General features: G+C 40.4%; 1 protein-coding gene across 1 annotated transcript in view; it reads right to left on the reverse strand.

The window, feature by feature from the left end:
• Positions 1-2,082: 2,082 nt before the first annotated feature.
• The window catches only part of esama (endothelial cell adhesion molecule a), a 67,433-nt gene continuing 44,993 nt past the window's right edge, over positions 2,083-24,522 (reverse strand). Inside the window, exons 2-7 of the mRNA XM_069165129.1 lie at positions 10,065-10,210; positions 8,083-8,284; positions 7,822-7,977; positions 6,332-6,454; positions 5,620-5,752; positions 2,083-4,906 (exon numbers count right to left, since the gene is read on the reverse strand). Coding sequence (XP_069021230.1) covers positions 4,369-4,906; positions 5,620-5,752; positions 6,332-6,454; positions 7,822-7,977; positions 8,083-8,284; positions 10,065-10,210 — 1,298 coding nt within the window. The 3' untranslated portion in view covers positions 2,083-4,368. The remainder of the gene's footprint in view (positions 4,907-5,619; positions 5,753-6,331; positions 6,455-7,821; positions 7,978-8,082; positions 8,285-10,064; positions 10,211-24,522) is intronic.

The following is a 24,522-nucleotide window of genomic DNA, read 5'->3' on the forward strand; positions in this document are numbered from 1 at the left end:
CGTGGTCAAAATTTTGAATACATTTGGAAATAATCATGTGCATTCGAATGATGCATAGTAAACCTGGAGCACCAAGGGCGTAACCATAATATCAATATTATATATTGTATATAATATCAATAATAAATGACATTTGCCCCCAATGTGACCCCGCTGTGATTATACATACATACATACATACATACATTCATATTAAAATGAAAATGAAAATGTCAACTTATATTATGTCGTCGAAAATGTCAAAAAAAATATCATACTATAGTATGTTGTGAGGGGGGGGGGCATAGTTGATGGTGATTTGCATGTTCCCTCTTCAGCCCCTCAGATGAAAAATCATCAGTCACGCCTGTGGATATAATAATTTGAAAAATTGTTAATGTGAATAAAAACAAGGTATGACTTTCTGTTGTACCAAGGCACCAGACTAGCTTTGATGAATGTTCCAAACAGAAACACTTTGCTGCCATCTGGTGGTTTAAATCAAATACCACACTTCCCCCAGACTATTAAGATAACACTATTACCAATGTTTCAAATTAATTAGGATTATGACTTTTACTTATCAATACATTTTCAGCAGTTTTGTATTTACTTAAATGGCCGTAAAGATTCCATCTGATATCACTGTTGATTAGACTATAATGTCCTTTCAAATGTAAAAGTTGTGCCCATAAGTTGTTGGTGAAATGAGGTTGAGGGAAACAGATGTCATTGCGTAATATTTTTCCACCATCTATTGGATCATCGTGGCCAATAGAGAGCAGGCATGACTGCACTGCTGTTTTTGTCTCTGATCAATGATACACTCGTTATAGGTTGAATTATTGTTTGTTTCCAGGTAAATTACAATTAAAGTCCACTTTTTTAAATTCTGATCATTTTGTTTCCTTATCCTTGCATAAAGACTTTTTTTCTTGATCTCAAACAAGGAAACTGCTTGCACCTATACGCCTGAACGGATGATGAGATCGTGGGCCACGAGTGTGTAAACGTCCTCCACAGTTTCTACGTCTCGAAGAAAAACACCCAAACTGAACGCAGTTTTGTGTCTCTTCGTAGTTGTGTCGGTCCCCTTTGTGGTCATGTTACATCTGTCAGGTTGTTGTGTGCCTCGGTGATCAAGTTGCATCTTCTTTTGCAGTTGGTTTTCACCTGTTTAAAGTCACATTACATCTTTTTTGTGCCTCGTTCATATCTGTTTGTAGTCCTGTCGTCTGTTTGTGCCTCTTTTCCACAACTTTGCATGTCTTTGTCCTAATTTTTATTTTTATTTTTTTCAGTGTGTTTTTTTCTTCTCTTAGTAGTTTTGAGGTTCTTTATGTTGCACACTTGGACACACAAAGGGGACTTCCAGGCGTGTATAAGTTTTGAACTTTACTTTACTGGAAATACAGAAACACAAGCACATCAGGTTAATGTCGCTTCATACCGCCGGCTGTTTTTCTGCTAAACTTACACGCTATAAACATTCGCATTCACCTGAGTGTGAATGAAACATCAAATATCAAACACACACTCACGCAACAGATATTTTAGCACGCTGCAGGTGGTTACCGTACTTTTTCCACATTAGCTAACTGCTGGGTTTGGCACAGTTTCACACGGCACAGCAGTTCTTTTAACTTGCCAAACTCCAACACGTCTTGTATAAGCACAAAGCATCGTCCGTTACTCTTAAACACGTGTTATGCATCTGTGTCACTACTGTAGTACATCTTTTTATCTTGTTTGCTCACCTGGAAATACAGAAACACGAACACAAGCATATCAGCTCAACGTCGCTTCCTACCACGTGCTGTCTGTCTGCTAAACTGACACGCCCCCCTGCCTTGCTCAAAAGATCTCTGAGCTGCCTGTGTGAGCTTTACTCTGTAACCATACATTCATCTACGAGAATATTAGTTGCAAGTGAACATGCATAGACAAAAATAGACAAATTCAAAATAACACGAGAAAAATTAAAGGGGGGGGGGGGTGTCCAGTGTGTTCAACATTAGTGTGGCCCCCACATTTATGTTGATTTGATTGACTTTTTAACATCATATGTATTGATAGAACAATCATTTCACTTTAGAAAACACACACAGCTGATCATTTGTATTTTAATTGAAAATATCATACAAGGCATTTTCCATGAACATAAATATGGAGGATACAAGTGCACACTTCACATTAATGTCCACAGTTTAGACCTTCTGTAAAAATAAGCACACATTTGGCCACCAGTTTGTCCACATCAGTTATACAATCCATCCTGTTTTATAACAGTGTGACAGCGAGCACTTCTTTAGTTAAAAAAAAAACATTTACTATTTATAAATTTTGTTCATGGGCTCTTCTGCATTACTGTATAAAAATAAAGGCTTGTCTTGAATACATTTTAATATTCGTCATGTACAATTCAAACACTGAGTCTGTTAATTATACTAATGATTTTCTCTCCACTCTGCAGTCAACCTCCCTCATGAAATCTTTCCAATTAAAAAAAACACCAGAGCGTCATGGTTCAAATATGTTTTACTGTCGCTGTCCTGCCGAAGTTATTTTCGGCAGGACGTGGTCTGTACACGATGCTCTCACAGTATTTTTCCCCTCAACATCCTCCAGTTTTAAATTGATTGTTGTTTAAATATAACAATTTCTGTGCACACAAGCAAAACCCTAAACAACCATCATATGATCCAGTGTAATGACATCACAGCAGAACGCAGAGGGAACTTATTTTCCAAATCCAAATGATATTCACTCATAACAGGTATTTTTTTAAAGTGAAGGGTAAAAAAATGAAAAATGAAAAGTAATGCTGGGATTTAAATCTTAACTTTTACGAAAATGGATTTGACATCAAATTTCATGTTATGTTATTGAACTCAGTTCATATCTTATTACTGTAGACGTCTAAATACATTCTTTTAGAAGTGAAAGCATTTTGCAGATGAGTGCCTCCAGTCCAGTTTGAATTCAATATGCTCTAATATTTCTCTTTTTATACATGGAACATAGTTTTGGAGCCAAAATCCAGTGCTTATTTAGTTTCGTAGTAGAAAGACTCCATATATTTGATTTAGTATTCTGTGGGTTATTTTAAATGAGCAAATTTGCTCCCCAAACTTTCAGGATGAACATTTTATCTTAAGTGTTGCTTCATATGAAGAAACTCACTAACCACGCACCTTGAAGCTAAGCATCAACCCCACATTAGTATTTTTGTCTTATTTTGCCCATTTCTGTATGTTTTTGTCAATCGAATAGTAAAAGTTTAGTCTGAAAAGCTTTTGGCAGTGAATTAAAATGTCATGATGATTTTACTGGTTTCTTCTGTCTGCACTAGAAAACAAGCTAGAACATAAAAAGGAGAATATGTTTACATACAAATGCGACACAGACTGCATATCTTTGGTTGAGTATCCAGTGTCGCAGGCCTGTGTCATACAGTATGTTCCATTCAGGCTGCTTCCAACAATATGCTATACTGCAAAATAAATATCATATTTACAATTACAATGCTGCAGGCAACTTTAAATTATTACAACTCAAGAGTGGACTTTCACATGAGCGCAGTCACAAGACTGCAGCTCTGAATCGTGCTCAATACTATAAGAAGCTTTTGCTAATCTGTGTTTTAAGAATTGAATCTAAGAGTGTTTTAAAAAATGAAAACTCGACAGAAGTAAAGCCAAAAGAAAGGATTAGGATACTTTGCACTGGCAAACTTTATCATACATCATGCCATACACATAATGTTGTCTTCTCTATCTTTTCCTACGTGTGCAGCAGAAATATACTCATTAATACATAGATCTTTATATATTACACCCACTATCTGTGAGCCCCTCTGAACAGTACAGATAGAGTGTGCTGAAACCAGTTTTTGGTTTGTGATGAGTCTTGCTTCAGGTAGGTTTTCTCAGTAAAAACGAGGGATAACAGCAGGCTGACATCACCCTCTTCTTATTTCTTGGTGAGACTTGTGTGCACATGAAACCCTCCAATGAATATCCAGCTGCTGGTCATGGATGGCAAAAAAAAAACTGGGTAGATAATACTTTTAAACGCTAAATATGAAAAAAAAAAATAATAATAACATTAAAAATGCATTGATAAAGTAGAAAAGAAGATACTGGACATATGTATAAAAATCATATCTATACAATGCATACAGAATATAAAAGACTTAAGTATACTTAAAGCAGGTAAACAGTGTGTCTGAAAGTCTCGTCATGAAAGCTTCTTGGCTCGAAAGCAAGAGTCAGTCAGTGACCTTTTCATCGACTGTATTTGCGAAATAGTAACAAAGCAGAGCTTTTCCTTTAAAAAGAAATCGGCCGCTGACCCTTTGTGAAAGTGTAAAGGGACAGTACTCCACTGTTAGACCAGAGACCCGGCCTGGTTCTGTGCAGGCACCATAATGGGCACCCCTCCCATGCGGGTGATGTTGGAGGCTGTGATCGTGGAGGTGGGCAGCGGCGGAGGGGAGGGAGCGGCCTGCAGCTGCAGCTGAGGCTGGCCGTACGTCTGTGGCAGCACCTGGGCCTGGGGCAGCTGGGTGTAGCGCTCCGGCCCCGGCAAGGAGCCCCCGTTGGTGCTGGCGTCGGAGGAGGCGGGGTGTCCGCGCGGCAGGGTGCTGTTGTTGTTGTAGCTGTAATGGGTGGGGGTGGAGGCCCCGTGGTGGCGGGACGACCTGTAGCCGGCCGTGCTCCCTGTGGCCGTGATGATGGACGCGGTGTCTGAGGGGGGCCGCTGGGGGTACTGCTGCAAGTGGTGGTGGTGGTTGCTGTGGTGGAGGGAGGGCTCTTTGTGGTGGGGGCTGGACGCAATGGAGGACAGGGTGCCATTCTTGGAGATGATGTCAGAACCCATGCCGCTCTTCGCCCAGGACACACGCTTGGGAGCCTGAGCGTCCTCCCTGGAGGACAGCAGGACAGGAGGACACGGGGGTTAACGATAAGCTTCTGTGAGCCGCTGCTCATGTTTACACACTGTGAGAGGAACTACACACACAGTAAACTAAAGTGGAGATGAGCCTCTCTGAAAGTCAACTTCAAACTATCAATACTAGTTTTTAGCCTCTCCTCTATTCCCTGACATCTTACTTCGGCTGCAAACAGTTCCTCTTCACTCTGCCATGTGGATTACTGCTGATACTGAATAAATCCGGATCTTATGATTCATATTATTATATTCCAAGAGCCTCATTTGAAAGGAGTGTCTTTCCTCTCTCATTTCCCAGCTGATTCTCAGCAGAGATTCAGCCTCCACAGACACGAATTAATGAAGAAATTCAAATGATGTTTGCATCTCTTCAGAGCACATTATGTGTTCATAATGGTTTTGCATTTGTTTACACCCCAAAGAAATGACTACAGGGACCTAAACAATCATATATTCAGCTTTGATTTGCAGTCTGTGCAAGACTTAAAACCTGTGAAATCATGATGGCTTATAAAAAATGACTCACTTTGGAAAATGGCAGCCAGCTATCAAAGTATAAGCATCTCTGTTCAGACTCATTCTGCTTTAAAAGTTGTCATGTCACAACATTTAAATAGTATAACAGAAAACACCTCCTTCAGTCACTTTTTTTGGAAGATTTTTTTAAATACAAAAAAATGAACTCACTTGATTTCATTGGCCATGTCGTCCTCATTGTCTCTCCGCCTCTTCACCAGGAAAACAAGGCAGACGAGGAGGAGGAAGATGAAGCCGACCACTGAGCCCACTGTGGCACCAACAATCATCCCCACATTGGTGGCTGGAATCATGGGACAAACAATGATTACATGTAAACAGAGAATGTGTCTACACAGCAACACGTTGGATTCTTTCAAAATCAGGAAATCATCAAAGAACTACAGCTTAATGCAACTCGGTATCAAAACGTGAAATAGACACACTTTGGCCTCTCTAGCCGTGACAGTTTCGCGTTTTCCTGTAGTGGTTACAAAAAAACAACAACACGGTTGAGGTTACAACAACAACATAGTTGGGGCTATAAAAAACAACAACATAGTTGGGGCTATAAAAAACAACAACATAGTTGGGGCTATAAAAAACAACAACATAGTTGGGGCTATAAAAAACAACAACATGGTTGGGGTCAGGAAACAAAAAAACGGAGTGCTTGGCCACATGATCCTTCGTTATGTTACTGTTATGTGCGTGTGTGTTTCATGCTTACAAAATGTGAAAGTGTCACACCTAAGGAGGCCAAAGCATGTGGACGGGCGTGTCTGTTTCAAGCTTTGCCGTGATACTGTGTTAATTAACAACTAAAAACAAGTTTGATTTTCGTCTATATATGACGGTGCTTGTACTGCTGTGCGCTACATACAGGTGACGATCTCCAGGTTGATGAAGCAGCTCTCCGATCCAGCGGTGTTGCTGGCTGTGCACACGTACTTCCCGGACATGTTGCTGCTCAGGTTGCTCAGCTTCAGAGTGCCGGTCTTCTCGTCTGAAACAGAGTGAACACGGAGAAGGACGACGGTCAGCCGCGCACGCATACACATTATTGGCTGTGTATATGTGCAGATGCATCCATTGATTTAAAACTTTGGACTTCAGACATTATAAATAGACTCAATTTATGTATTATTAAGAATTCCACTCTTCAGCATATACGAAAATAATGTTTGGTGTTTTCTGTGATGTCATTCACATTAACATGGAGTATAGAGGATAAAAAGCAGTTATGGAAAATACGACTAGTGAAGCCACTGACCGTGACTGATTCCTTTTCATCATTTCAGTGGTTTATTTCAGTCCATAAGAAAATATATTCAACAAACCATATTTACACTGTTTGCAAATATAGAAAGTCTTTTATTAGACAAACATTAAAGCTGCAATGATGAATCTATTTATAAATTAGTCAAATGAGAGAAATTGAGTCTGCAACTTTTAGCAAAATGCTAAATATTTCATGGATTTTAAGTTAATTTACTATCAATAATTTAAGAGTAAAGACCTCTGTTTTGGAGATGCTGGATAGAAAAAAACTGGGCTGCGGAAAATGCTGAATCTTAAAATTGTTAATTGTTTGGGTTTGAAGCTCTGTTTAACACGCATAGAAGAAACTATTCGACTTACAATTTCTAATATTAATTAACAAAGTGAAGCAGTGTCTTTGAACAGTGGAAAGGTGGAGGCTGAATTATATCCACTCGTTTTAACTCATAAAAAGAAAAGAAGATGTCACATTTCTTTGCACTCATGAACGTTCATGGTTCATTTATGTATGATAGATATCATCTGGAGAAAGACAGAATATCATTATCATATGTATAAAACAGGATTTAAATCTCATTTAATATTATTTGTTTGTCATCAACTATGACTACATTAAACATGTTCTTTAACCCTTGCAGTTGTATCACAGTTTTATATCAGTTTCCAGATTGTTCCATATATGACGTGATGTTAGTGAAATGCATCTTTCTCTATGTCCTGATTCACTATTTCACTATTTTGGTGGTGCATTTTAATAGACTGGTAACATATTCAGTTCAATATTAAAGGAGTAGTTTATAAATATAAAAGCTATTTGAATGCAATGTACTATTTAATTAGGTCGTAGTAAGCTTCCTGTCAGCTGACTGAAGGTAATATTGACAATTCCTACTGCTGTTATGGAGCCTGTTACTGTTCTATTTTGAATGAAGCTGTAAGCAATAGGTTTCAATTGTACCAAACAAACAAAACAAAAGAATGACCATGTCAAAAGAAAGAGCACAAACTACATTTTCTAACAACATCAGCAAACACTCATTCGAGAATTTGAATAAAGTCAATGATAAAGAGAGGCATCCTTTGTGCACTCACTGAGCATGGGTGAGAAGAAGACCTCCGAGGTGGGGCTGGTTTTCCTCCACTTGTACAGAGGGATGGGTTTCCCTGAGCTGGACTTGCAGCTCAGGGTCACATTTCCTTTCAGCACCGGCTTCCCTGATAGAGAGCACTTCGGAACAGCAGGAGGGACTGAGGAGAGGATTTTAACACGTTTATCATGTTAGTTTTTCCAACAAAATGTAAAATGAAATCGCTCTTTCTTAGTGTGAAATAAACTATGTTTTTTTTTATCACCCTTCACATCCAGACTGAGCTCAGCAGTGAGACCAGGATTTTCAGGAATGATGATCTGACAGAGGTAACGTCCTGAGTCCGACTCCTGCGTGTTGTTGATGTACAACGACACGTCACGTGAGGGCATGTTACTGATGAAACCCACGCGGCCCTTGAACTGGGAGCTGCCCACGCTCTTGGAGCCTTTGGTGTAGGAGATGATCTGGACAGCAGGACAGGAAGGCAGCGTCAGATCGAGTGAAAACAGGAAATATAACATTTTGAGATGTATATCTTTTTTCTCCAGATAAACAGAAACACGCACGGTTCAACAATGACAACTGTCTACATTTGTGCACATAGGAAACAGTGTCATTGAGATGCATGTCATCATGATTGGGTTTGGACATCATCCCAGGTCAAAAGGATGTGAGGGATTAGTAATCCCAACAACTCTTGCTCAGAAAATCATGATTGCTTAGCATTTTTTGAACATTTGGCGAAAAGCATTACAAAGTAAACAGAGCTACACAAACACTATTTTAGTTTTCCACTGGTAAGGTCTTCTCACAGAATCATGTGATGCATGGTCTATTTCCATTAGCCTGTGGTTTAAAAATGTCTATTGTACCACCAGTTCAAAGTTGGATTTTTGTAAGATGTGCTGTGACTGTGAGACTGCGCTGTCAGAACACAAGGCAGAAAAAAAAAAAGTCAGAAACTGGTATGCAGACTGGTACGTACATAAATGCAAAGTGCAAAAGATATTCTACTTCTAAATTTGAATAGTTACAGAAACAAGCTGCAGTAATTAGATCCCTAAATACCAACAGTTGATGCAAATCAGATGTTTTTTCAAGCAAAGTCAAGTCAAATTCAGACATACTGTACCTGCTTGTCCACTGAACTGTCACTTATTTAAACCCTAAAATATTTTTTTTCCACGAGAACAAATATTCCCAAATTCAGTCAGCAACAGCTCCACAATTGTAGGACCAAAGGGAACAACATTAGACTGTATGGATTTTGGTCAGTGCGGTATTCGGCAGCCTTTCTATTCAATGGGCCACACTCTGCAACTCTGGACACATGGTTTGAGGTTGGGTTTTAATGACAGATACAGCCTGGTCCAGGGACCTTCAGGGGGGAGAGGGTTCAAATAATCATGCCGTGGTTCTACAATAAGGTCGGGCAGGAGTAAATCCTCACTTCTGACCTGGTCCATGTATACAGAGCTTTAGAGTAACTAGAAGAAGACTTTTCACCTTCAATAACTGGTTAACGTGCAGCTCACTTACGTCACTGCTCGACGATGCACCAAAGTCATGGCTGTGCGTCACTGTAATAAATAAAACTCTTTGCAGAGATCAAGGCAGCTAGTTTGGCTCTGAGGTAGTGAGAGTTTATCCTTTTTATTCATATTTTTGGCTACAAATAACAGTAAAGCAAAGAGAGCCCCTGGATGCCCCCCCCCCCCCCCCCCCCCCCCCTGTCTTTTCCAGCTCTCTGTGTTCTCTTTCCCCTCTTTTCTATTTGATTGTGATCCTCTTTGTGGGTCATCCATCTGCACAGCCCAATAATCCGACCAAGACAGATACGTAAACCGGGTTACAGCCAGGTCTCTAGATGATGTGTAAAAGGAGGAGGAGCGGGCCGTTCAGCCGGGCTTATTAGACAAAACTCCTGTTTTATTTAACACAACAATTTCATAAAAATCTGATGTGAATTTTGTTTTCTTGTGTTCATTTCAAAACAAAGAAAAATACACACAATTGCTAATATACAAAATTAACCCACACCCACACACTTTTTTTGTCTTGGATTAATTTCTAAGGGTTTAAAAAGAAAGAGCTTTGCCAGATTAACAGCAAGAACAGGCAAACATCCCTCATAACTGTAATCCCAGATACTGCAACTACAGATGACTGCTGGGAAGGTGTCAACTCAAATATTTCTATATTTCATATTTTCCATATATGGCTGTTCGTGATGGCTTTCCTTACCAGCTGGGTGTTGTTAGAGACAAAGTTCCAGATGATGGTGCTCAGGTCACTGCTGGTGTCCGAGTTGTACGAGGCCCTCAGCACCACCATCTGACCCTTGATCACATCCATACTGGTCTGGGGCATCTGGATCTGGGCCCGTATGCCTGGATGGAGGGAGGGAGAAGAAACAAAACAGATCAGGGTTTTGTCATAGTACCTGCTGTAAACTGCTCTGGATCTCTATTTTGACACTTAATATGTCATGTAAAAATGTCTCAGACACATATAAGTGGGTAAGTTATGATCTTGACAGCATTCACATCCAAACTCAACTCTTGTTTTCTTGAGAGGGAATCTATGAAACAGCTAGAAACTCCGTGAAGCCCATTTATCCCGACAGGTTCTTTATTAAAGTTTCTACCAGCCAGAGTTTGGAGAACATCCTCGATATGTGAAGGTAAAGTCCACAAAGTTACATCTCCTGTGGTGATATGTGTCATCAGGCCAGCGACCAGATGAGCGCTACAGTGCTACGTCTCTCTATGCTGCTCTTTTCTCTCTCTGCTCTCCCCTCATCCCGACTGCCCACTTCAGAGTCTGGTTCTGTTGGGAGGTTTCTTCCTGTTGAACTTTTTCTGCACAGCATACATATAATGTGTAATATTACAGGGGACAATTTCTGCAACGAATACTTCAATTTTTAAGATGCTTTCATTTTTTGACTGGAACCCAGTTTACACTTTAATGCAGGATTTTTATGTTTGATAAAGTGTTTGACAGTGTAGCATTATTACTTTTACTTCAGGATCTCAATACTTGCTACGTCACTGTAAAAGATGTGAACATACAATCATCTCCTTCTTTGTTGTTGGTGCATTACTGGTTGATCATTGTGGAATTTATGCTCTAGATTGAGCCTATCAGGGCAAAATGAAAATATAAACACTAAACTGATAACTAGGTTTGGCATCTTTTGAATTCAAATTCACCTGAGTCTGTAAAGTGGCAGAGTGAGGTGACAGCTGGACTGATGGGCTCGTTGTCAAGGTGAACTGTAGTGTGCATTTATGGCCAGAGAGGGGCAGCAGAGAGCTGAGACACATCTGAAACTCACAGGCACAAACAAAAAGCGCCTGCTCTTATTTATACATTTATTGGATGTTCCACATAATAATTGTTTGATGTGTCAAGAGAGATGATGAACATCCATTCAAGTTCAAGTGTGTGACTGTACTCATATGAAAGAGGATGACTGTGCGTAATTTATGTTTACTGTAATTTCAGGCTTTCTCTGCTGGTGACAAATGAAGGTGCTTTGAATCTTGTTATTAGTCAACAGAAAGAGTACATCCTGTGTTTTACCCGTCTGTCCATCCCAGCAGTCGTAACACAGATAATCAGACGGTCCGATAGCATCATCAGATATCACCATCACAGTGAAAAGAAAGTGAATAATAAAACAGGACGCACACACAGCAGGTGGACTGTTTTCTTCTGCATCCCTCACAGACTTTCTCCCCATGTTCGCTTCTCTCTCTCGTCTCTAACCTTCCCACCGTTCCTGTCAGGAGGACAGGGTTGAGGTCAGAGACATGTCTCAGGAACGATATTCCTTTTAACAAACCCTACACTGAGGAAAGGTGTCCTCAATTCATGTTGGATCAGCCACATGCATGTATGCTTGGGACTGAGTGTTCATCAGGAAGCAAGCATGTAGAAATGTGGCAGGTGTACGTACATGTTTAAAAGTTGATGGGATTCATGTGTGTGTGATTGACATGGGAACACATAATGCACAAAGATGGAAATCTAGTTTATACAAAGCACTTAAATGCACTAACACTCTTCTCTGCTCTCAAAAAAATAGATATTTCAGACCAAGCTTTTAACGCACATACACACCATGCATACGGCCTTAGTCTCCTTCACTGCACTGCATTATATACCAGCTAATTAGATTCACTGTTTGGGTGCCACAGTTGTCACGAGAAAAACTATTTCTCCATGACCAGGAAGTGATGCAATCAAATGTAAGTGCAAAGTCCAATCCAAAAGTGTTCCCCTGAGAGGGCCGATAGCCGAACCTCTTCACTACTCTGCACCAGCCCGACACTACAAAGAAGAAACTGGGTCTACTAATGTCTTGAAACATGACTTGTGGGTATTGAAGTCCTCGGTATTAAAATAGTTGACTCTGGCTTGATACCATTTGAAGCCACCAACTTGCAAAGTTGCCCACTGCTGCTTTAAAGTCAGTGAAACTGCATTTCAGAAATGTGCTGCTTGTTTGATCTGCGCTCGTATAACTCGTACAGATTTAAGTTTTTGATATATTGCTCCTGTTACAGTGCAGTTACAATAGTCGTGGTATTACTAGTAGCATGTTCATTGTTGATGGTTAAAACACAATAAAGCCAATTATCACTATTTTGCACAGAATATTTTGTTGATCTGGTTTAAGCTACAGCATGCAAACAGCTACTGTTAGTGATTCATGTAAATGTCTGTGTTTATTAATCCTTTGTTTGTTAGAAGCTGTAGGGCCTATGAGGTGGTTGGTGTCTCCCTTCGTGTGCTGTGTGGTTCTGTGCATCCGTGGTTCTGACCCCTCGTGTGTTTGCATGAGTGTCTGTGTGATTGTGTGCACACATGATCATTGGGCCTCCTTTATTTTTGGGATCCTCACCTTTAATGTTGCCTCAGCCCTGAACATCCTCTTAAATAATTGTGTAACATACAATGAAGTATCATGAGCTTACTTGATTATATAAATCAGGAAATAAAGTATTACGTTTTCAAGGACACTTTGAATGTGAGTCTTTGGCTTAAAGGAACTTTTAGGCTTTTAGCAAACAGTTCCCAATTTACTGTACATCTACACATCCAGCAGCCACAGAGACACATTAACATTCATTTGAAGTAGTTTCAAGTTGTGTCCATTTGATTACTGTCAGTTCAGTATTCATTCCCTTTCTTCTCTGTTTTTGAGATGCTGAGCAAAATATCTGGCTCTTACCCGCTAAATGCTACAATATGCTTTCCAACTCATATCTGTCGCTGAGCAGGTAGTAGGTAGTGACGGCTTTTGGAGCTTTTTCTGAACAACAGCATCGGTCTGTGGTGGCCAGAAATCACAGAGACAAACAATGAGGTCAAAGTCACTCCAAAGCTAAGGATTCTCTGTCGGTTCATTACTGTGGACATTGTCACATTGCTTTTGCATGTGTGGCTCAGATGGTGGAGCGGGATGACCACTAATTATAAGGTTAGCGGTTTAATCCCTGGTTCCTTCTGTCCCCATGCCGAAGTGCCCTTTGGCAGGACACTGGACCCTGAACGGCTCCTGATGGCAGGCGAGCACCTTGCATGATGTGTGAATGTGTGTGTAAAGTTTAAAGCTCTTTGAGACCACTAAGGTTATAAAGTGCTCTATAAATGCAGACCACAAACAGTATTATCATAAAAGACCCGCTATGGCTGGATTCATATTATGGTGGTATCTCATTGTGAGCTTCATTTTTCATATATTTCCAGCTTTAACAAGACGTCAACTCAGATTTACAAATAACATCTTGGATGAAGAAGATTTTTGGAACAAGATAAGGAGAAACTATATTTTACCTCTAATGTAAGAACAAAAAAATCGTATAAATAAATACAGAAGGAATGACTTGATGTTATCTAATGCACACCTCTTACACTTTCTGCCTTCTGCAGTTTTAATTTGTACAAGTGTAACTAGAACCGCAGCAATGCACAATGTAAAGAGATCTGGACCGAGAAGAGGTGTGGTATCAGTTTCTCTGTCACAGTGGAGAAGGTTAGTGACACTGATGAGAGAATACGTATCGAAGGAGAAAAGAAGGACAAGAGATGGCCAACAAGAAGAGACTCATTGTGTCAATTGCTCTTTAGACCTTAAGAAGATTTGCTGCAGCAGTGAGAGGCAGACTTGTTGTCTTCAGAGGTGCTGACTGATGGATGCTAGTTGGATCAGTGGACATGTAGAGATGACATAAAGAGGCTTAAACATAAACGCAATGAGTCACTGTGGAGCAGCTCACGGACGGTTTCCTTAAGCCTGTAAGTGAGAGGCTGCTGTGGGTCTCGTCTCTACGAGAGGGATGAATGGATGGAACCGGAAAAAAAAAAATCTCTACAACGAGAAACAAAACACCAAAAATGATTTCTCCAGGCAGATATCTGCATTTAAATGCGGTCTGTAGGCAACAGAATATCCTCCTGGTAGTGGACGCATGGACCGATCAGATGGGCCGGCTTCGGTTCCATGCAGGTGAACAGTCCATGTGGCAGAAACGCAGTCTCAGAACGACAATTTAGCTTTATTAGCTGTGTTAACGGAGTGTAAATCAAGCAGCAACCATCAGTGATGTCATCAACCATCAGTGATGTCATCTTTGGTTTGTGAACGTTATGAATCCTCCAGTTCAGATTCTGTCCGTCACCATCTTGAGAGTTCGGAGCGGTTTGGAGCAGGAAGTGACCATATTTGGACGAGCTGGGGGAGGAGCCAGCGGTGGATCTGACCGATCTGATTGGAAACCTTGACGATACTACGTCCCGCCCACCGATAGCTGTAACCTGACTGCACCACAGGCCTGTCAATCAAACAGACACGCCCCCAAAAACAGGTCTTTTTGAATCTTCTTTTCTAATGAATGAGGGATTATTTTCAGATGGACCTCCAGAAAACTAATAAGAAGGAGTGACTTTAGCTAACAACACCGAGAGAACTGATGGACACATTTTATTCACTTTGGATTTGATGAGAGAAGTTGAATGGGAGTCTATGGAGCCGGAGGCTTTTTGGAGCCGACCTCTAGTGTTTAGTGTCTAGTTGTGTTTAGTATAAAGACGAGGAGTTGAGTAGATCTGTCCAAACATTTAGACTGATCCTTTCTGCTAACGTAGAAGGAAATGACATCTTTTATAAATGTAACATACTGCAAGATTAGATGTTGTATACTCCCTGTGTAACCCCCCCCCCCCCCCCACACACACACACACACCTATGCAAAAGCTCTATGTCATTGAATCCATACCTTTTAGAAACACTTGCAAACTTTAATAAATGGACTAAAGACAACTCTGCTGTGTGCGCCTTTTATTTATGTGGGATTTCAACAACATGAACCACCTAACCTTGACCTGACCTTCATATTCAACACACCACCATGAGAGTCACAAATACAAATCCTTCCATCTATTTTCTGCTGTTTTTCTGAACTTGGGTTGTGATGGCAACAGGCTAAGCAAGTTATTCCAGACTTCTCCAACCCCAGCAACATTTTCCACTTACTTCTGGCCAAATGAGATATCTATTCTCTCCAGCATGTTGTGGGTTGACCCCTGGCTCTGCTATCAGTTGGACTTCCAGTGGAAGCTGCATCCAAATCAGATGCCCAAACCACCTGAAATTGGGAAACTCATTTTGCCCGCTTGTATTCACGATCTTATTGTTTCAGTCACTACACGAAGCTCTCGACCAGAGGTGAGCGTTGGAATGTCGACCGAGAGTGGTAAATTGGAAGTTTTGTCTTCAGGCTCATCTCCTTCTTCTCCTGTGTTTCTCAGAACGCTGCACCAATCAAGCTGTTTGTCTCGCCCTTTATTTTACCCTCACTGTGAACAAGACCATAATATTTAGGCTCCTTGACTGGCAGCAACGGTTATATAAGAACTAGAGGGCTTGTAACACTGAGGGCAAAAAAAATGATGTAAGTTGAGTCAAGCTCTAATTGTGCTTACTCACTTTTGTGGAAAATCAAATTGTTGTTGCAATTTTCCCCCTGTAGTGTTCATAAAAGACTGATCAGCAGGACTCACCCAGATACCAACGTTTCATTAGTGTCTGCTCTTCATGATTTAGCCTGATCACATGGGTGTATTTTGTTTTCCATAAAAATATTGCCAAGTGCAGCTTTAAAAAGATTTCCTGACAGAAATCCTCCCTGATTCCAATGAGTGCAGCCCACCGCTGGAAAAAGATTAATTCATTTTTGGAGAGATGGAAAATGGGGGAACAAATTGAGAAATGAACCACGAGAATCACATTCATAACTTTCACTCTTCACTCTTAATTTGGTCATAGAGGCTTAATCTTTCCCACTTTGGCAGGTCTGAAATCCACTCTTCAGGCTTCATGACGATTGGCTTTAAATATTCCATGGTGACTGATGGCTGGACAGATGGGAACAAGCTCACTGGAGGGAGTAATGAGGTCTGGATGCGTCTCACAGGAGCTATTGGGGGGATTTGACTGAGTCTGATATAACAAGGTGTTTCATGGTTAGCTGGACAGGACTTTATTCATCTTCCTGCCTTAATAGGAAGGTGAGGACTTCACTGTATGCAGAAAAACCTCCATGAAGGATGGATATGATGGAGACAGGACTACAGGCTTAAAGCTACATTTTAATTTGGTAAATGTTGGTGGCATTAATAAGGTGGAGGCAGATGACTCCCCACCCGGACTCAGAAGTTTATTCCTGTTAAAAGGAAGATTTTCCTCCCCGCTGTCGCAACTGCTCGAGGGGGAATTGTTGGGTTTCTCTTCGAGCTACTGTCAGGTCCTGACTAAAGTTCCCTGCAATAACTTAATGTTGTGATTTGGCTCTGTATAAATGAAACGGAAATTTTAATAAATTGAAACAAAGTTAAAAATGCATAAGGTGTAGGGAATGTATGGGGGCAAAAGTAGCATTTCACTACCAAAAACAAACACACCAAAGACTGCACAGACGGCCCTCCATCGGCTCGCCTGAGTGCAGTCACAGCTAGCCTTTGCTGAAGATCATTTCTGATTGATTTCTGAAATTAAATACATTTTAAGGATCACCTTGGAAATTGAATTTGATTTACTACATAAACAAAGTAGCAACTAATTTTAGTCATAATAGACACAATAAACACACACACACACAGTGATAAAAGCTAACAAGCTTGAATCTTAAATGTCCAAGCAAAGCGTGCAGCATCAGTGCTAGCTGACACTCTCAGTAACAATGAATTATTTAGTCATTAACATATTGTTTATAATTATTGAGAGATAATTATCAATTTGTGCAAAATTACATATAACCAACTTGACCTCACCTAACAACCTAAAACAACTAGTATTGTTTTTTTATTTCAATACATTTAGTGTATTGTATTGTATTGCATTGCATTTTATTATATATTATTCCATATGTTAGGTTTCGAGTTTGCTAGTTTTATGGGAGCTGTTGGTAAAAATGTGTCTACAACAGTTCTGTTTAACAGCTCAGGTCATTACGCACAATTCCACTGAAACTCCACCAGTGTTAGCTTATGACTGTAAACTGTAAATTTCTTCATAGGAAAACGTAAAGTGTAACTGATAATGAAAACAGGCGGTTTCATTGTTACTGAGTGCGTCAGTAAAACTACACCAAAAAAAAAAAAAAAAAAAGTCATTTGTTGAATTAGGTGTTCTGAGAACAGTCTCAGAAACATGTACTGTATGTAGTTAAGGACTCTCAGAAAAGCACAGATGATGAGATGGGACATCAGCCAACATATCAGCGATACAAAAATTAGTTGAACCTCCGAGCCGAGTGTATCTTTGCCTTGATGAAAATAGTTTCTGTATGTGCTAATCACCTAATTACAGGAAACACTTCAGACTGAGCCTGTTTACTTCTACAGGCCTCACTGTACATGAAACAGCACCCAAGCAGCCTTTGATGAGCGTGACCTTAACTAGCATCTTTCATGCTAAAAAGATGGGTGGAGTGGGTCGGTCGCTTCCTCTGAGAGTGTTATCAGCTTCTTGGGGTAAACTGCTGCAGCCTGCGAGCTACTGTAGATACAGTACGTAGATGGAAAAGGAGAATGTCAGAGGTAAGAGAGGTTTCTATCTACATCAGAATTTCAGATACATCTGTTCATAACATCTGACTTAAAGCAAAAAAAATCTCCCTTCACAGCAGGCTCATTAAAGAAAAAGGACGAAGAAACGGGAAGATGACAGGACGAGAACGATGGAAGACGGAGAGGAGAGAAACAGGAGGGACAATATAATCTGGATGGTCAAGAGTCAGAAGTAGTACAGTGCTGCAAAGATGTCCCCATGGGGAGCAGCTGAGTGCTTCCTCTGGGGGCTGGGTGGAGACACCAAGCCATGCTCTCTCATGGAGATAAACTTCTGAACCAACTCCTGGGACGGCTTATCCTGTTCAGTTTGGATTAGTGGTTCTCCGTCATTACAGTGGGAGCAAAGAATGTCAAGATCTGGAGTTTGATCAAATGATAACTGCAAGACATGTTGTAAGTACCGAGGTGAATGTCTTTTGTGTTACCCTGTATACATCATGAAGCTGATGTGAAGCTCCCTGGCAAATGAAAAAGGGTTCATCTGCAGTCTTAAGTGTGGGAGTTGTGTCTCTAACAGATCTGTTGGTCTGCCTATCTGTAAGATGTTGCTCTGCTTTCTTAATGGGATGTGCACATACAGTACACCTTTCTTAGCAACAGGACGGGGTCTAAACTTAATATATGTCTGGACCCTGTATGGAAAGCTAGAGGGCTTTTAACTTGAAATCAAGGCCTTTGATTTGAAATGGATGCAGAAACTGATTCTATTCATCTGACCAATGGTAACTTCATTGGTCAGTCACGCTGACCAATGGTGTAACTTTGATCACTCAGTCACCCATGTTGGAGTATTGGCCTCAACCTTGTTTGTTTAAGAAAAAGAAAAATCCATCCCCTATACACACATTAACCTGGAGAGGTCATTGGGGGGGGGGGGGGGGGGGGGGGGGGGGGTATCCCTGCATACATTGGGTGGAAGACAGGATACACCTGGGCAGGTCGCCAGTCCATCATAGGCCCAACACAGTGTGACAGACAACCATCCAGGCTCACATTCACACCTACAACCTAAAAACTCCACATAAAGACTAGAACAGACCAGCAGGTTTGAAGCCTGAACCTTGTTGCTGTGAGGTGACAGTGTTGTCCTCCGCACAGCCACTTCATATCTGAATAATGGGTTTATTCACATTAAGATTCAAAGGTGAAGCTGACTGATTACTTCCTCTGTTTTAATCATGCACACACATTTCCAACAACTCATAGCATGAACCATACATTCACATGAACAGCATTCTCTTTTATGTTCATCACTGAATTATTTAGACACACACCGACCATCTCACAGTCACAGCTCAACACGTGGAAAATGTTTTCACTTTCACCTGATTGTCCTGTACAATGAGTGAATATTTGATAGCTCACTTTTAGAAGTAACTAACTAACAAGTCCTGCTTATTGAACATTATTCAGCAGAGAAATAATAAATTAGACATATATCCACTTCAAAAAGTAATTGAAAGCCTTATTTTCACTGTAAATCACAAATCTCCAATTAAATATGACTGAGTTGAGTGGCCTACATTTTGCGTCCTGGTTTCAAGAGATAGCCGTTCGCTGAACTGAATGTAAGTGTTGTGTTATTCGTCTCTTTGTCAAGCGCAACATTAGCAGCACATTTACACAGAAACAGAACAAAAATGAATAATACATGAGAGAAATAAGACAGAAATTGTGTCACAGTCCAGACATCTGCTTTAAAGTCTTTCAACAGGCGTTGAGGGGGAACTGAGGATGAAACTGTGGTGATTATACAAAATATTAATCAACATTAAAATGCCCAGGTCTCCTTACAACTATTAAAGGTGATGGACATTTGACACAGACTATTACCGGGTCAAGACACTAGGGGACCTTGAGGCAACAGGTGACCCACCTTCCCTCCAGAACAACGGCGACGCTGTCATCACTCCTCATATACACAGAAATCACAGAAATCATCCAAACTCATTCAAGTGAGGAACAAAAAAGTGCTCACATTTGATACATTATATAAATCTTACTGCTGCATACATCTGGTCCTCTCAAAGATAGAAATACAAGAGTTACCACACACACACACACACACACACACACACATGCACACGCACACGCACAGAGACGTAGAAGTGGTTCACAGGGATCTCAAGGCCAGAGACCGAGGCAGAGCTCATCATCTGATAACTGAGAGTGCCGTCCCATGCAGGATAATTAAAGAGAGGCACAGCGGTGGGACTGCTGGGGAGAGGAATGTGTTGTCTCTGTCCTCGAGCCGCAAAACTACCAGCCGCTCATCAGCTGTAATCACTGCGAGAGAAAGACGAGAGGACGACGCAAGCAGCTGCTTAATTGGGAGAACAGAGATAGTGTGAGGCCAGGAGGGTCATCTGTGTGTGTGTGTGTGTGTGTGTGTGTGTGTGTGTGTGTGTGTGTGTGTGTGTGTGTGTGTGTGTGTGTGTGTGTGTTTGGAGCTGTAGAAATGTGTGTGTGTGTGTTCATATCTTTAAGTATATCTGCCTTTGTGCCTCCTTACAATACATATCTCTAGTGTCGGTCTCCCTGGACAGCTGGAAACATCCTGGGATGCAAACTGAATGCTGATATTAACCTGGACTCAAACTGCTAATTATACACAGCGATACATAGATATGCAAACTGCCATCGTCCTCAGCGTTAATCTTAGTCACAAGTGCCACATTGGCAATTTATTTGATGAACTAATAAGTGAATTTAATTTATATTTACATGTACGGTGGATTAATAATCAGAATTTCTTTAATATTAGATTTAAAAATTACAATTAGGACACATTCATGTTTATAAGCATTCTCGTGTTCACTATAATGTCTTCTTTTATGTCATAAAGAACTGAGCAATCATTGAAACGTGGCAGAAGTGAAGATGGTCAGCATGTTTAGGAGGAAAAACTGTCCACAGTTGAGTTTTCATCACCAGCGGCTGTTGGCCAATCAGATCTGATCTTTCATGTTTCCCCAGGTTATTTGATTTGGTTTCATAAATAATCATTCTGCTGGGCAAATGAAAAATGGATGAGAGGCTGATTGTAGCATTTCACAGCTCTCTTCAGTTGTTGGTGTCAGTCTCATGCTGCCATCAACAACTATTGAACTAGTTTCTGGAATATTGTTCAGATATTTATGGTGTCCACAGGATGAATTCTACTGACTTTAGGAATCCCTTTGTCAAAAGTTTCAACTATCCACTCAAATAATATCTCAACATCTGCTGGATGGATCATTGCATCTTAAACACATACGTATGATGTAAACTAATGACTGTGATCCTGACTCTACAGTGCTATAACAGGGTTTCAACAAATGGAAAGACACTAAGAGTGCTGCCCTGATCGCCTCCATGAAGTGTGTCAACTGCAAACTTCTACTCGTACGTGGTCGCAGTAACTTGCTATTGTTTCCACTGCCGTGCACCTGTTCCTTTCACCACCTGGTCTTTTCCTCACCTCTCTGTAAAGCCTCCATAAAATTGACCTTTGTGGTTTTGACTGGAATAATTGAACAACTATAACATGTATTCCCATGTAATTTATTTCACATCATCATGTTTCCTCCCCCGATCACTTTTACTCTACTTAGTTTGATGATCAAATACCTGAAAAACTGATGACATTTCCATCAGTTGTACTGAATTAAGCAAACGTTTGCTTGCCAACACACTAAACTATGACAGTGGGATGAAGATGATGAATAACATGCTAACAGTGACACTGTGGGTAAGTTGGTTTCTTGACCTTTGCATTTATATATTATAATCCTATAGTGCTTTCACACATGTAGTACAGATGTTCATGTCTGATTGAGCCTGTCATTGTCTGGAGAATTCAGTGAGCGAGTAGGCTTGTTGAGCAGGTTTCTATCACGGCTCCTGCTCGCTCTGCCCAGGCGTCACCCCTCCTCTCAACCAAACGGGGTCTTTCCAGTAGGTGAGAACACAACTGACACCGACACATTCCTGCTGTGTGCTTCATGAATAGAAGGGCAACTGAGATCCTGATTCTTTGGACATTGTGTGGCGTTATTATGAGAATAAACTTTAGAGTTGTTCCAGGAATAGGTGACCCGGCTTCCTGTTTACGTTCAGTTCACTTTGGTCTTCAGTACAAACACAGCAAAACGTCCTTCTCATCATTCATCCAGTGGCTGTAGAATACATTTAATCACCGGCTTGGATTGGCTGCCTCAGATTATCTGTTACTAACTCGCAGTGTGCTACTTAACAGGCTTTACCGTTAATCAAGTGGCTCAGTTCCGGACCAACAGTCGCTTCACTAAAATAATACCAACTAGTGCGATATATGTAGTGTCAATAATCCAGCAGTGTGGAGTAAAGTCAGGTTATTAATTATGTCAAAACTCAGAGGATGCACATTGTCCATGTTCTGAACATGATTCATTAAAAATAATAATAATAATCTTGGTAATGCCATTTCTTAAAGGTTGCAGATTGTGGTACAGTCAGTGAAGAGGTTGCCTGTTGCTACGGTGACTAAAAGGGATGTAACATTGTTGTGCAGTGAGTTGCAGTTGATAATTTTTAGAACGGGTTCAATCAGTGTCACTGACTCATTGCGTTATGTTTTTTTTTTTACCCTCTCGATTACAGTTTTGAATATGTGGAAGTTGAATGTAATGGGGCCAAGGAGACTTATTGTACTTCACAATTCTCCAAAGTGTCTCGTGTCCACGATTGTTTATATAATTGAGAAGTTGCTCCGGACTAAAATTGGGAATGTTTTTTCAGGTAGAAAATGTCAAAGAATATCCTCAAGTTTAAGGAATTAACGTGTCACTGTAGAAAAATCTGTTTCCCAAAAGGGAGAAATAAGGATCACACTAATTATCCAAAATAGCAACTCTGCCTAACGTAGAGCTTATATTTTTTTATACGGCAAATTTTTGACAAGCTGACTCAGGTTTTTATGCCTCCATAAAAGCCGTAGCCGTAGGCGTTATGTTTTAGGGTTGTCTGTCTTCCCCTTCTCGTGAAAGTAACATATTTTGAACGTCTTAAAGGAATTTTTTTTCAACCTTGGCACAATCACTCAGTTGGCCTCAAGGATAAATAGATTGATGGTCAAAGGGCAAAGGTCATGGTCACTGTGAGTTCACATCCATTTCCCACTGTGAACGTGACATCTCAGGACCACCTTGAGAACATCTCTTCAAATGTGGCACAAACATTTATTCAAACTCAAACTGATAAGATTTTGGAGGTCGAAGGTCAAGGTCCATATCACCTCACATTGACCCAGGCTTGTAAGTATGCTATCTGGGGAAAACCTGAAGGGAATGTCTTCAAATTTAGAACAAACGTTCACTTGGCCTCAACAATGAAGTGATTAGACTTTGGTAGTCAAAGTTCAAAGGTCAAGGTCAATATGACCTTGTGTCCATTCTATCCATCAGACCCATTCTTCTGAATGTGATTTCTCAAGAACACTTTGATGGAATTTCTTAAAATTTGCCACTGACATATACTTGTGATCAGAGGCATTCAACCGCAAGGTGGGGGTTTTTTTGCAAATTTTTTTTTAAGAAGAATACGGAACGAGTGTAGCATCGCCGGCTGAATGATGGTTTGGCGTCTTTAACTGATGGTTCATTTATCTTTATTGAACTGGACTTGAATCCATGAATTACTCTTGTAAGAGCTATGAAGAAAAACATAAATAAAAACAAACGTTATTGAACACTGTTTAGCATCTTCCCTATCCTTCCCGCTAACATGCTACATATAACCACGTGGCGGTGCATTCGAGTGGAAACAGCAGTTTGTTGGCTTGAGCTCTTTCATTAATGACACAAAACTAGAAAAACCCTAGCAACCCAAAAACAATATTTTCCACAGAATGAGGCTGAACAGGTACTAACCTTGTGTCCATGTCGGCCAGGTGCTAAACTAACAAAACTGTAACCTTCTTCCTTGTTTTTATCACTTTTCCCGTCAGTTTGGTGACTTTTCATTTTGTACTGCTTCTTACTACCTACTTCTGGTTTTCAGACCTTCAAAATAAAAACGCAACCAGAAATGCACCGACTGGAGTGACAAAACATCCAGAATAAAAGACACAAAAAGGAACAAACTATTAAATACTCTACACCCTCAGGGGTCCTTTACAACGAGATCAAGAAAAAAATAAAAACTGCAAGCTTACTGTCTTAATTAATATATGTTTCTATAAATTTAATTTTTGTACAACTTAATCACAACAGCAAACACATTTTGAAAGAAACGTAAATGCTAAGAAACATTGCTCTTCAACATATTTGGTAAGTCATAAATAAGTTGATACTGAACATTTCAGTTTTCCGCTGTATTTTTGAATGACAAATTTAGTTCAGAAGAAATGTGTTCAGATCTTGCAGTATAATATCTTCTGACTACACGGTGTTGCAAGAAGAGCTCAGAAACAATTAGCAGTGCTCAGGAGGGAAGAATGTCTGAGGAGGGTTAGTGGTGCCATTTTCAAGGATTCATAAAAGGCTTTCCAATCCAAAAAGGGGTGGACAGCTAAAAGTATCAAGGGAAATGCTCGAGGAAT

Source organism: Embiotoca jacksoni, unplaced genomic scaffold, assembly GCF_022577435.1.
Source record: "Embiotoca jacksoni isolate LCO1_2020_lvr unplaced genomic scaffold, fEmbJac1.0.p SCAF_33, whole genome shotgun sequence".
Classification (NCBI taxonomy): Eukaryota; Metazoa; Chordata; class Actinopteri; family Embiotocidae; genus Embiotoca; species Embiotoca jacksoni.